Raw genomic sequence first — 15,371 nt, 5'->3', positions numbered from 1 at the left:
AAAATGGAGGTTCATATGACTAAAATATTGTGTAGTGTGCTGGCTTGCCTTACAGGCTTTGTAGTGGAGGCTTCAGTGTATGTGACTTTATTTGTTTTGTTGGGTGTTGATTTGCTGGAGTGCTTTTCAAGTTGCTGAGGATTCATTTTGTAGGATGGATGTCTAGTAGGTCTTTGGGGTTTAGGAAGGTTAATTTAAGTGCCTCAGCATTTGTTGGTGTATTTGTTGGGTGGTAGGTTGCTTTTATGTGCCTCAACATATGCTGGGCTAGTGCTGTGTACTGCTTACTGACAATCTCAATGTTAGTTTGTGTGCTTTTTGTGAGAGTCTTTCCTATAGTGATATTGTGTAATTACATCTCTCCCACACTGTATCCATTTTTTAAGGATTAGTTGCTTGTTAGTGAACATGTGACAATTCCTGCATTGTCTCTGAATACCTGTATCTACCAAGCTGGCAGCAGAAAATTTGAGAAAGTGTTCATCTACGGTGTCAGGTATATTTTAGGTAAATTACAAAGGGGTGGTGCAGCAGTGTTTTACAGCAGGCTAACTCAGGTGCTATGAAGGTTGAAACTACAGCTAGGCTATGTATGAGTGAATTCCTGTGTCAGTGCTTCTAAGTGTGCAAGCAAGTTGCCCTTTGTGCAACTGTGTACTGGGTAAAGTTACAGGAGACGTTTTCTAGGGAAAATTTAGTTTCTGTGTGCCTGCATAAATAAAAGGCAGTGCCAAACACTGCTGCATGATGAACAACATGATTTATAGACTCAAAGAAGATTGACTACACCAACTAAAAAGCCCTCTGATTAATGAAACTATCTCCCTTTAAGACCCCATTTGAATTTCACAACTTGGACAGACTAGGCTACCTTTCTGCTGCCACTAGAATTATAGTCCCAGTCTTCTTAATGCAAAACACAGTTTAGTTAGCCAAAAGTGGAAAGGTACCAGAAACATCTCAAACGGCTACTTAGAAGAAGTAACTACAAGGTGATTCCATGGCAGACAAGACAGCAATGCGAAAAACACACTTTAAAGTGATTTCAAAGCACACCTGCAGCAGCTCAACCAAGGAAAAGCAAACACACTTTGTATTGATGGAATGCAGAGAAGTATAAGAAATAATTTAAAATTATAGCAGCACTCTTCAGAAAAAATATAATGTCTCTACACTCCTATCACAAAGAGAAAAATAGCAGCACTAATCCCAAGATGATCCAGAAAACCAGTTCCCATGCTTTCCAGTGATTGGTAGTCTAGTCCAAAATGTTACAGATTTCAAAAGTAAGCGGGAAAGAAGGTAACACTCTGAATTTAGCTGTGTGCAATAAACGAGCGGGGTGATATGAAAGAGAGAGTAACACAGGCTTTAAGAGTCTATGGAAATAGACTTCCCAGTTTGATATTTCAGGTACATGAGATATGATAGGAAAGAGATTTAGAAGCTAACTTTATAGTAGGGACAGGCAACTCAAAAGCTACTTCTGACTCAAGTGTTAAAATTTTCCCTAGATCTCAATGTGTACTATGTAAAATTTATCTTTTATTGTGTTTTGTCATTTTTAAACCTTTATATTTACTTTGTTCTACTTTTAGCAATTATTTATTTTTAGTTCTTGCTTTATACAGTCCTTGGGATCAAGTGCTTTAATGAACCTAAAACCTAAGGTTTATACATTTGCTGCTTACCAAGCTTGCCTTTCAGGGTCACGCCTGTCTGTTGGTGCTGTTCATGGCCCGACAAATTAGTACTGGATGAGACAAAGAGAGATTTTTTGTGTTTCAAAATGTAATATTACCAAACGCATCTAGCACCTTACAGAAAACATGAAACACCTCTATGGTCTTTAAAGTTTGAATCATAAAACTCTAAATCAGCAGTGAGATACACAGCTTACATGGTCCTTTTTCAGTACCTGTTAAACATTATTGCACAATTTCAGCTTCTATTGTGTGCATTATCAGACACTGTACTGGCAGTACAGAGATGAGCAGTGTAGTACATGTAGCATAGTGTACCATCTTCTACCACAATTTTTCTCCAAATACTCTCAAGATAACTAGTGTTCTTACCAAATACCTTTCTTTGTGTATGGTTAGCACAACTCACAATGACACAGTCCTTCACTCTTCGACAGCCCTGCAATGAAGATGCTGTTTCATCCTTTTCAGATAAGCTATAATGCTGTTTGTATGTGCTTGTATGCTATTTTCACACACTAGTTTATATAAATCCTAAAAAACATTTCCACGTCACTTCGGTTCATTCTATTATAGTTAACTGTTGAGTCTTTTTTTTCAGAACTGCATCTGTTGATGATGTCTTTGCAGTAGCTACATGATTTTTTCATGAATACTTGCACAAAACATTAAAAATGATATTCATTGCAGCTACAAATTTTCTTTATGGACTAACATAATCAGAAATGTATTCTCTAGAGATTCCCCTAGTAGGAAATACTTGAGACCCTGACCTAGATATTGTCAAGGATGAACCCACGCTTTTCAAATATTAAAATGATGTACTTACAATAAAGCTAGGTCAGTAAAAGTACTTCTATGCCCAGTAAAGACCCCACTCACAATTTCTTAGCCAACAAGATCTGATTACTTTACTGGTGAAAAAAAATGGTAGTATATTTAAATAACACTATTACTTATTGTGGTTTACCCACTGAAGGCTAATTATGAGGCACAAGGGATCTTGCACCTTTTATGAAATAAATGATGTATTTTACTGTTTTGTTTGTGCTATTATTTCCTTTCATTACAAATGGAGTTACAAATCTGCCAGAGCTCTCAAATTATATGTTCTAAGTGTGGCCACATAGTTGGAAAACATATTATATAAATGTAGTGATGAATTGTGAGATGCCTCTACAACATATCTCAAATAATAGTTTGATCAGGCTGATAAATGGACTGCAGGACTATTAAATTTGTGTTCATTTTACAATGATATTCATGGATGCTTGGACTGATCTGATTTTCAGTGCATTAGTTTTAGCTCAAAGAAATGAGACTGGACAGACAGATTGTCTAGCTTGCCTTCATATTTTGTAGTGGAGTGACATGCATTTGTTTCATCTTTAGTCTTCATATGTATGATTAATGCTTTTTTCTCGTATTCTTAGTTGACCTTTCCAGTCTAGAACTCTTACTCTTATAACTGCTTTTATGCAATGCAGGAATGCAATTTAACTTACATAAAATATAAACATATGTAACAAATAATAGTAGGATTATGCACTCATTTTGAACACTGCAGTGAATAAGTCAGTGCATACTGTGTCTTAAAGCACTGTAAACTGCACCCCTGTGCTATAATGATAGCACACAGTAGATGAATGTTATTACTGCCCTTCAGCTTGCATTAAATTCCTTTATAAAATGGCATACAAAAATGGAATAAATCAAAGCATTGTAAAGGTTTTAGTACATTAACAGGTGCCTCAAAACCTTCCTAAACATTGCATAGTTTATGAATAATTTACCCTACTGCACCTAGCAATTACCTAAAAAATAAAACATTTTCTTACTAAAGATTAATTGCAATTTCCAACATATAAAATTGCCATATCAAGGTTATTTTTTTTTCACATAATTACTGTATGAGTCCAATGAAAGTTCATAACTTTGTCACTATTCTAACAAATCTGACCTAGAAAAATCGATTTGTTATAAGATATTCCCATGCAACAGCATTTAAGATGAAACCTAGGAAGTGTAATGTATTAATACAATCATCGGTACTCTTCTGTTATCGGGGCAACAGCTGTAAAGCGCTACCCCGTGCACGCAATGATCGCACAGCTGTTACTGAGAATTTATATCTGCACTAAGCAGCACTCTGTAAAAACCTGACAACCATTACATGTTTAGAGGAGGTGTTAACTAGATGGAACACCATAAGTCAGGAGTTACTTGTGCCTTTGAATTCCGTTTTCCGGATTCTTTTGTAATGCGTTGTTGTAGTTTGAAGTGGTTCACTTCACTGAAATGCATACAAATCGGACTTTCAGGCTATCAAATGCTCTTTGGAGAGAGAGAACTAATAAAACAGCTAAAACAAGATCTTGTCCACCAAGAACAAAAGGGTCAACTGACAACAGAGAGGATGCAAGAGGGAGGCCCTTTTCTGGTAACCATGTCAATAAAATTAGAGCTACAGAAAGCATTGTTTTCATTGTGATCAAGCTGAGTTCATACTTAGGAAGATTAATAACATAGGCTAAGAAGATCATTGCGTGTGTGGGGTAGTACATCTCAGCTGTTGCCCCGATAATGGAAAAGTACCCAATCATTTGGTGATTAAGGATGTATGGTACTGTTTAAAGTGGAGCCTTTTCAGGTAGAATCTGTGGTGAGGAAGACTGAAATACAGTGCATAGGAATAATAATCCTTAGAAAAAGCATTATTTTTAACAGCTGATTTGTTCAACAGGCAGTGTACAGCTTTGATAGTTGGACCTCTATCTACTGTGAAAATAACTTAGTCAATTATGTTTCAGTAAAGCCACATATACACTTATTTTGATAGGTTAGTCTAAGACATCTTGTACAGCCAGAGGAAAAAGATGACAAAACATCTATAGCTAGAAAGGGTACTAGCTGTGCAGCAGTTTCATGTGAAGTGTGTTAAACTGACAATCAAATGAGGGATGCATCGCTTAGAAAACTGATGGAGTAAAAGCCCAAGAAAGGCATTCTGCTTGGTCTGGGTCACGATCTTAGCGCAACCATTAGTGAAGGGGCAGCAGAGCAGTAGTGCACGTGCCGTGCAAAATTATTTAGTAATGATAGAGGAAAGGAGCTTGCATGCCTCACAGCAAGAGGTTCTCTGTTTCGATCCTCGGCTGGGGTGCCTTCTGTGTGGAGTCTGCATGTCCTCCCTGTGGTGGCATGGGTTTCCTCCAGGTGCTCCGGTTTCCTCCCAAAGATACGCTGTAGGTGGATTGGACACTCTAAATTGGCCCTAGGTGTGAGCGTGTGCGTGTGTGCCTTCTGTGGAAGGTTGGGTGCTGGGCTGGCAAGTCGACACCGTAAAACTCCACTGCCAATCATGAGCGGACAGGTGATCCGCTGTGCAACCCCTAACCGGGAAAAGCCAAAAGAAGAAGAAGAAGAGGAAAGGAACTTGCAAACTTCATCAAGGAGCCAGCAAAGATAATACGACAATGCCCACCCCCCCCAAAAAAAAAAAAAAAACAAGAAATCAAGTGGCCCAACTACACATTTAGAGACAGCCATGAAGACAGCATTACTCTTTTATCACCTTGTTTTAAAACCACTTCATGAGAAAATGCTTTTTCCGGATACTTGCTATTTGATATCATCTACCTGTGGAAGTGATGCAGCAAGCAACCCTTTATTTATTCAGAAACAAACTAAAAGGACAACTGTTTGAGGATACCAGAAGTTCTTGCTTCTGTGATTTGAGCTCATCTTTCAGCTCATGCTGTAGTCATGTCCTTCTTGTAAAGACATAGCAAATGACCACTGGCTGAATGTCTACCTTAATTGTGCATACTATCCATACTAATACCAAATGACAGAGATATATTGTTTCTACTTTCTTATTGTACTATGTACAAGTCTTTGTATTCTTTATTTTACATATAATTTTCTGTTTATGTCTTGTACTATGGTGCGCATGTTGACCAATCCAGTTATCTGAGTACAAAACTGAAATAAATACCAGAATTTGGAACTACATACTCATTTACATGGTAAATGGGTATACACTGAAGGACTGACAGTGTTAAATCAAAAGAGTTGCCAAAGATGTGCATCAGCAGTTTTACTTCTTTGCAGCCTTTCATGCTGCTTGCAAGAAAAGTCCTTTGTCAAATGGGACAGACTGACAAGGCATTAAAAAGGCAAATGTATTAAAACATGGGTAAAATATGTGATTTGGAATGGCCTCGGTGATAGAGCAATTAAACAGAGCACAGCCAAGGACTGAAAGGAATCCGTTATTCAGGAAGGTAGTAAAACTTTACATTGGCTGTTAAATTGATCTTTTCAATTGTCTGCACGTGTGGTAGAATGGAATACCATTATCTCCGTCTTCCTCATAAATGGCTGGTTTAGGCAGTCCACTCTGAAAGACACCTTTTTTTTACTCTTTTTTTAGAGGGCATTACTTAAATGAAGTGCAGAGACTGATATCCACTGTGGGTATATTATATGCAATGAATGATGTAGTTCACCTGTCAGGTATGGCTGAAAGTGCTAGATTCAGATACTAAGTCAGTAATTTGTTGAGTTTTCCTCCTTTTTATAGGCTTTGTAAAGTATTATTGTAAAGATTGCTATACCAAAGACATTTGTTTTGGAAGCATTTCTGAGTATGTTTGTCGTACTGAAATTAGTTGTCTGTGCATTCATTCACAATACAATCAGTCTTTTTCTGCAACGGTTGCCTTTTGTATTCTTCCTAAATAGTATCTCCTAGTCATAATTTCTAATATGTTGTCAGTTTACTTAAAAAAAGAATTGTCAATGATCACGTTTTTTTTGGTCTAATGCTGAACTTGCCAGTGTCACGCTATGATTTTGTAGAGGAAGTAAACATTTCTGATTTTACTAGAGGAACAATAAGATGCTGTATTAATGGGTTTGACACCTAAACTACTTTTCTTTGCTAGTTCTCATGTTACACAAACCAAGATATTTTTATTACTGAAAATTTTTAATATTAAGGGAATCAGATTATTCAGACAGTAGTTTGGCCATGCAATATCAGGGCAATTGCAGTTTACAAATTTCATTTGTTGGCAGTGATTATGTCCTACTGCTTACTTATGAATACTACTGTTCACTAGAAGTCGTGGAAGGTGTGAAGGCATAATCTTACACCAGACTACAACTTGGGTTACTATCAAGATGATCAGATTAAACAATATAAGGATAATATGATCTGTACACGGTTGTCATAAATATCCCTTGTTATTCAGAAATGCAAAACATTGAGATAAATTATATGCAAAATCCATTTATGCTGATGTGAGGTAAGCTGTTGTTTCATTCTTGTAGTTCATCATTTATTGTTGCGACACTCATGAAAGAGTGAACACCCATGAAATGCATTACTGCTATACACTGATCTTTAATGCAAGGTTTCCCCATCTGGAGAAAGACGTTATCACCTTTATGGATGTATGAATGTAGAACCTGACATCTCCAGGGCCATAACCATTTGTGATCTGATAATGCTCAGCTTAAGATAAGATACTGTTTTCCTGTTGGTTTGATGACTTCTAAATTATTACCAATGATAGAAATGGCAATAGATATGAAAATGGAAGTGTGTAATGGTTCTGTTAATGGCCACTTTTGCAAAAGCAGTATACATTTTCCCCTTTCCCATAGAAGGCTGCACTGTGGGACTGTACATTTTGTTATGAAAGAGCATCCAGTTGATGGCAGAGTATATCTGAAGATGGCAAAGTAAAAGACAGCAGGTTTTGATGTTTTATGCAGTGGAATAAATTTGTGAGTTGCCGATGAGCTTCATCCTGCAGCTCTGGGATTGGTTCCCTCAATCTGCACTTCCTTGCTGTGCAGCACTGAGCAAGTCACTTACTGAACAGTGCTCCTGGGTGAATTTAGATCCTTTTAGCAAACAGATTAGAAGATTACAGCTTTTCTATTTGAACGTAGTTCTTTTGCTTAGTATTTTCATGAAAGACATGCATTTTACTTATCTACATATGCATATATTTGTGTGCGTGTGCATGTGCATGCACGAAGCAAGCATGCATAAGTGTAGTAATCTACAGAAATAAAAATATTTATGTTATTGAAAATAAAGCTGCATCGGCATTACCATATGACTGACTGGCAATGAAGAATTTGTTGAATCCTAAGATACGAAAATCTTACTTTATTCAATACAGGTCTCTTTTACTTCATTCCAAAATGATTATGTGCAAACATATTTTATAAGCTTTATAAGTTCTTCTAAGATGTGTTTTCTGGAATTTCGATACCTTTCCTGTGGATTTAAGTAACATGAGACCTCTAGTCTTCTAACACCATAACAGAATGCATGAAATATGTCCCAGTCCTGGTGGTGGGAGCCATAATGCGATTTTATACACATCTTGTATATCACATGCTAATGACACATACATGATCATCAAAAACAGCTATATATAATACTCTGCCATGAACAACACTCCTTATTTAATTATCAGAGCATGTTTTCTTCTTTATATTTAATTTGATCAAAGAAATGTTGATACCTTCTGCAGTACCCTTTAGTGCAGAATGCACAAATTCGCTTTATCTCATGTAAAAAAATAAAAATGCACAATAAGTCATATGGAAAAGTACTGAGCAATGATTGGGAGTTAAAGACTTCTGATATTTCATGTGACTCACATAAAAATAATATTTCAAGGAAAATAATAATAATAATAATAATTCTGTATGGTGGTGATAGCACATTCTCCCTAGCTAAGAGTTTCACAAACTCTGGGAATGTGTTCTTTTTTTAACTCACTGGTGATATTTGCAGAGCATAACTCATTCTGCATATGTGATGACATTCTCTGACAGTTCTAATGGATACTTTATGGTTTATATTACGTACTTAAAAACATCATTTTCTTTAAATGCAGACTGGCGGTGAGCAGACTAAAAGGCAAATATCTGTGATGACTGTTTGCCATACATGCAGTGATAATCTTAATCATATGTTTTGAATAGTCAGACTGTAGTCAGACTACATGCAGATCTTTTATTTTGAAGTGTGTTGCATATTTAATTTATATGGTGTCTTTTTTCTAAAATAAAGAACTGCCACACCACTGGAATCTTAAACTGCGCATTATGTTGTAGATGGGGCAGCTTACCTCATAATCTAATAGCCACAAATTAATAAAGGAGATCAATTTAACAATGGCGCAAAAAAATAAATAAATTAGAACATAAAAATAAATTCATTTTCACGATGCTCAAAATTGCTAGCTACTTGAGAAAAATGCTTAATAAATATTGATTAAACATATATTTTATTGTGCCTTTTGCCTGTGGAATGTAATACTAGTCATTTTGTCACTGCAGAGCAACTGTAGGTTGGTAGCCTGCCTTCTAGTGATGACAGTGTTAAAAACAGAGTTGGTATGCCCGAATGTACTCTTCCAGTTTCAATTAAACACGTCTGCAGATGACTGAAAAGGAGGGGGGGAGAGAAGATGAAATGTTTTAGTTATTAGCCTTTACAATTGCATTTTCATTTTATTTTCCTTTATTAACTCTAGGCTATTTGCAATTGCCGTACAAGTATTGAAGTGCTTTCTGCTGAGAATCCATTTTTAGACACCATGGGAGAGAATCCTGCTTTGGATTAATTTATTCAATGCACATGAGAACAGAATACCCAATTTCTTCTTCTAATCAGTTTAATTTGCTTGATCTATTCTTCTTTTTAGCATTTTATAATACATTTCTGTTTGTGTAACAGGGCTACACTTGTAATAAAGCATATCAAGCTGGTTATTTTCATTGTTGTTTTGTGGAGCTGTCAGTGAGATACTTGAGTATCTGTTAGATGGCATGTACACAAATCCCCAGTATCAGTCAGCCCAACAAAGCTGCTAAGATTACAGCTGCCTCTGTTTTGCTTTGGGATAAAAGACTAAGCTATTGCTTTCCAATATTCTTGCAGCATGTGTTCATAGAAAAAGATTGTGTTTCAAAGATCCAGCTTGGCCATCAGCAAAGCTTTTGTCAAACAATTGTATTATTCATATTGTCATCATCCATAAGTAAAGCATATTTTTAACTTGTATCAGTGCCTGAGTATTCAGCCAACTATAATTTGGAAGTTTTTCCCCTCTACCATTGTGACATGAAAAGCAATAATAGTAAATAATAGGGGTGCAGAGGGTATGAAAAGATCATTGATCTGTATAGAAAAATATTATCTAAAAATGTCCTGATCCTTTCAACATGTTACAGTGTTGGTTCATCCCTGGATGGAGATATTCAGTAAATTATTTGGTAGTGCGGAGGACTAAAAGACAGAACTTCTGTCACTCTTGTTCATTGGGGGTGGGGGCAAAAGATGTCTGAGGAACTGTGCTCCTAACAAGTTTAGCAGAAAACTCTTAGGGAAAGGCTGATTGGTTGCTGCCCTAGGGACTGAGGTCTTCTAAGAAAGCAGTGTGATTTCAAGACCAGAAGACTGTCAGGGAAAATCTAATCCAGTTGTATGTCAGATGCAGGTGATCCTGACAAAGCACTACTGATAGATCTGGCCTACCAGCACCTCAGAAGGTCCTTTGACTTGATCACATACTGGCAACTGATAGAAACACAGGAAGAGTTCAGTGGATTCAAAAATGAGAAACTGAATTTCTGCAGGGCTGAATGGTAGGCTACAGTTGTTGTAAATGAGACAGTATCACAAGAAAGTAAAGTGACAACTGCAATACCACAAGGGTCATCTCTAGGTGTAGAACTCTTCTATACATGTGTCACAGATGTATCAGTGAAAAAAGAGTATAGTATTGGGCTTTGTTGATGACATACCAAAAAAGGTAAAGAAAGAATTTTCTACCATATTTTGTCAAGACTCAACTAGTCGAATCTTCAGCTGGTTGAAACAAACTTGTCAGATCTTGTCATTAGTACAAGTTTGGCTTGATTTTACTTTATTTACATGTTGATGATGCACACTGATCACAGAGGACCAATTACAGGTTCAGCCCGAGTTACAAAAACAGTATAAAATAAAGAACTAATACTGTAAATATGTGTAGACAAACAATTGCAAGACAGATTTATAAAAGTAAAGTACTGCTTATGCTAAAATAAATACCACAAAAGAAGTAAGCTCCAAGTGAGACTGAAGAGTTCCAGTTTGGTGAATAAAAAACTACCTTAGACTTGACAAATGATAAGGAGACCACAGTAACAGGAGAAAACCTACTGTAAAGGCAAAGTGAACTGAAAGGAAGGAGTTGAGTTTCAATGCAGTCAAGTGCAAAGTTTTGTATTTGGATGAAAACAACCCTGGTTTGAATTATTGGCAGCAGAACATATGGCACAAGAGCAGGGAAAGAATCTGGGACGGTTGATCACATCTTGATTGGACAATTAAGAACAGACTAAGGGAGCAATGGTAGCAACAAACAGAATGCAGCTGTATATCCTTAAGGAGATACCTCTAGAGGTAAAGGGGCAATTTTCCCACTGTGGTGGGCCTTGATTGTGATGCACCTGGAGGACTGGTGTGTTGTTAGGTAGTTAGGCAAGCAGGCCATACAAGAATAGGGACATAAAGCTGGTAGAAGGAGTCCTTTGTAAACCACCATAAGGCTGTGTGATTTGTAGTGGAAAGGTTATGACCATAGATTAATGAAGCTGGAGTTATTTTCCATCACGTAGAGCACTAAATGTATGTCTGTGTGTGTGTGTGTGTGTGTGTGTGTGTGTGTGTGTGTGTGTGTGTGTGTGTGTGTGTGTGTGTGTGTGTGTGTGAGGGGGGGGGGCATGATTCAGATGCACAGGATCAACTATAGAAGATGAAAAGTGGCCATCTTGAGCAAGATGGACAGATAAGGAGGATGGGATACAAGCAAACAATTCTGTGCCCTGTTTGTTTTCAGTTCTTCTTCACAGAGAAGGATATGAAACTATAGAATGGATAATTAAAAAGGGGTGGAGGAAGGGGAATCCATAGATCTGTACAAAGAAGGAAGAGAAATGGTGAAGGCGAAAATAGTTATGGAGGGGTGATACAATGCTAATGCAATTAAAGGCCAAACTAGTGGGGCTTATTGTTTTCTTCTTTTACAAAATGTAATATAGCTGTTTAAATCAAAAACAAGTTGCAACTAAACTTTTCTCTTGCACAAAGCGCTTAACTGAAGGGTGAAAACACACAGATCATATACCTGCCCATATTCAAAGCAGAGTAAGGTATTGATGGGTCTGTTGGAGTAGACTGTGAATTATGCATGCAGAATCAGTCATATGATGCACCCTTACTGTGATATATAGCATGCGCAGTGTACACTCTGTATGGGATACTGCTTGTTAGTTACACACACACACACACACACACACACACACACACACACACACACACACACACACACACACACACAGACATACAATACACATGTGCATTTATAGAAGCACAGATATGGAGGGAACACACAAATATACCAACACATATTTACTGCATGTTGTACACATTTTCATGTCACTGATTGTTTTTCCTAAATGAAAAGCACGCCGAATTATAAAGAGCCTTTTGCATTTTCCCCTTGAATGAATTTTAGAAGCAGCTGCAGTGCTCATCCCCAGCTCTTCTCTCTTTCTCTGTAGCTGTATGATTTTGATCTAAAATTATTTGGCATGATTAAAGACTAGTACAATTTCACTGAAATAAAGTACAGAAGCTACTTGAGAACTGCTTACCTTTTCTATAATACAGCAACTCCTGTATGTCACAGTTGCATATACATTCTTCTTGCTCTCCCTACATTTCTCTACTCCAACTCCTGTATGTCACAGTTGCATATACATTCTTCTTGCTCTCCCTACATTTCTCTACTCCAACTCCTGTATGTCACAGTTGCATATACATTCTTCTTGCTCTCCTACATTTCTCTACTCCAACTCCTGTATGTCACAGTTGCATATACATTCTTCTTGCTCTCCCTACATTTCTCTACTCCAACTCCTGTATGTCACAGTTGCATATACATTCTTCTTGCTCTCCTTACATTTCTCTTCTCCACTGTTCTATCTTGCCTACCTATACTAATTATTTCCTTCTCAGTACTAAAAACAAATATATATTATTTTTATTTTTACTGTATTTCTATCTCTCAAATGTTTGCTCTCTATATTTGATATTAGCTTAAACCTGCTAAAGGACTCTGTACAGGTTTATCTTACCTTCAATCTAAACAACGTACTGTAACTCATTTTACTATTAGTATATATTGTATGCTTTGTCATTGCTAATGCTTGGAGCTTTTCTCCCCGGGCTTCTGCTAAAAATGGGCATATATCCAGTTAGACTAGCCCGGTCAACAAATGTAAAATAAAATAAATAATAAATAAACATTCCTAAGACATTTGTAACTTCTGCCACATTGTTTGTTTTCAAGAGTGTATAGGGGTTTATTTAGCTGCTTGGGCATGGTCACAGCTGAAAAAGAATGTTTGGGCGAGCTCACTTACCTGTTAATAAATGTTAATAAAATAAAATAAACTCAGAAATGTAAAGATCATATAAGGAGTTAATATCAATGCTGAAACTCCTACTTGATTCTGACAAAATGAGGCACAACGTTGTTTATCAAATATTGTTCACTTGTCCACAAGTTAGTGCAGGTAGGGCAGATGATTATGGCTATGAGCTGTTAAAAAAGTGTTACCTATAGCCCACGTTTTGATTCCTTCAACTTCTGTTTGTCTGCTGTGCTTCTCTGGTCATGTCACTTAACCAAACAGTGCTCTGCAGCAACTGAGAAAATTGGCTAGGTTTCTCATTGATCTCCTGACCTGCATGCCAAACAACTACCTGTGAAATTATGAACCTATAATAAGCCATAAGCCACAAGGGAATGCATTACAGCTCTCTCCTTCAGCCTCCCTGAGGAACACTGTATTCTTTATACAGCAGCATTAGTACATAATGACAAGAGTCATAAAAGTACGGACTTTTTTATTAACATCCCGTTTCTTTGAAACCAGAAGAAAATGTATAAAAGAAAGCCACTATTGTTATGCAGGGGGCTTCACCCCTTGTATCCACCCTATTTATTTTAAATACCTCCGAGGTTCTAACAAGTCTTGGGCATTAAACATTTTAGAAAATGGCTAGTGACATAACACGCCAACATTATTGCCAAATATAAATGCATTCAGCTAAAAATATAATTTTTTTTTTAACTCACATGAATCTGAGATGGTAAGGATTCCACCATGGTGGTGTACACTAATTTATGCACGTATACCAATAATTGCATTCATTTTTATTGCGTCTAACTCTTTTGTTGCTCTGCTTCCTCTCTGTGCATAAACAACAATTTCCTTCAGTTATTGACCATATCCTGTCTAAATAAAGGAACATTTTACAGAGGATATGCAGTAGTCCAGTGGAAAATATGCCATTTATTTACTGCATGAGAGACTTGTAAAGGCAACTGCTAATCCCGCCTCCTCCTGGACCATTTTGATATAGGTTCATAGGTTCCTTTTAACTCATATCGTAGTAGTAATAACATATGCAAGGGAGTTCATAAACCACTACTGGGCAAACTATTTTTCAGGAAGCTCTCTTAATCAAATATGTATTAGGATCAGTTCATCAAAAACAGACCGCTCACATGTTCGAGGTAATAATGCAAACATCTTCTTGGTCAAATGTACTCATCAAAATACAAGTCAAGGAAATATTTTAGTAAGTATCTCCTCACCCCAAATTGCATTACTATAGAGAACTGATAGTAGTTCAGTGTTTTATATAGTTTCTCAGACCAATGGAATATATGCTGACTAATGGAAAATCGTATTTTTTCACATGGCTGAGCTCAGAATTTTTGCAGACTGAGATTATTCCTTGAATTTGGAGCAAAAGATCACACTGTTCTGAGCTGCTGCAAATGTGATGACAGGAAGATGAAGAACAGAATCATTTTTAAGTATGAGATTGTTAATCCTATATACAAAGGTAGCAAAATGTTGAATAAGTGAATATTGAAGAAGGAACACTGTGAACTGTACAGAAAAAAATCTGTGCATTTAGATTTATCATATCAACTTAAAAACTGAAGTGTATTATTTTAATACCTGTAATTTGTGGGGTGGCTATAGCAGCAAAGTGAGGAAAAATGGCAAAAGATTATTTATTTATTTATTTATTTATTGTTTGTTTGTTTTTCTGATGGTTTACTGTCTGAGTTGTAGTGACACTGGGCAAAGATAATTTTGTATGGGAATGTGATTAAGTGTACTTTGGGCAGGTTACAAGAACAGCTTTTATTGCTTTGACATTTTATGTTCAATCCTGTCAGTTGTCAGGTATAATTTTGTAAAGCTGTCTTCTGATTTTGAAATATTTATTATTAAAATAACAAAGTCTCTCTTTTACAACTGCATATAAAGTACATTTGCCTTTGCACATTACATTTCAGAATCAAAACAAAGTACCCTGTTTTGTAATTCTCCAGTTGCACCAGAACAATTGCATTTGTATTATGCTTGATAAAATAGTTGTGCTATCAGAACAACATGTTTTAGAGCATTTATCTGTTGATTTATTCAATTGCTATTAACATATTCATTGATTAATGAAACAACGTAGCCAACCTACAGAGCAGTAATCATTCAGATGTT

The 15,371-nt window shown here is 36.6% G+C and overlaps 1 protein-coding gene across 5 annotated transcripts in view; it reads left to right on the top strand.

Annotated features, from left to right (window-relative positions):
* The window catches only part of LOC122805673 (neurexin-2-beta-like), a 1,444,051-nt gene that overhangs the window by 412,821 nt on the left and 1,015,859 nt on the right, over window positions 1-15,371 (top strand). The window contains exon 1 of one of the 5 annotated variants that reach the window (XM_044076000.1): window positions 14,385-14,436. The exons of the other annotated variants lie outside the window; for them this stretch is intronic. Coding sequence (XP_043931935.1) covers window positions 14,400-14,436 — 37 coding nt within the window. The 5' untranslated portion in view covers window positions 14,385-14,399. Of the gene's footprint in view, window positions 1-14,384; window positions 14,437-15,371 lie in introns of those variants that run through there. 5 annotated transcript variants of the gene reach the window in all.

Source organism: Protopterus annectens, chromosome 6.part1 (genome assembly GCF_019279795.1).
Source record: "Protopterus annectens isolate FY-2018-M chromosome 6.part1, PAN1.0, whole genome shotgun sequence".
Lineage (NCBI taxonomy): Eukaryota > Metazoa > Chordata > Ceratodontiformes > Protopteridae > Protopterus > Protopterus annectens.
Note: the sequence above shows the minus strand (reverse complement) of the source record. Positions and strands in the feature narration are given on the sequence as shown.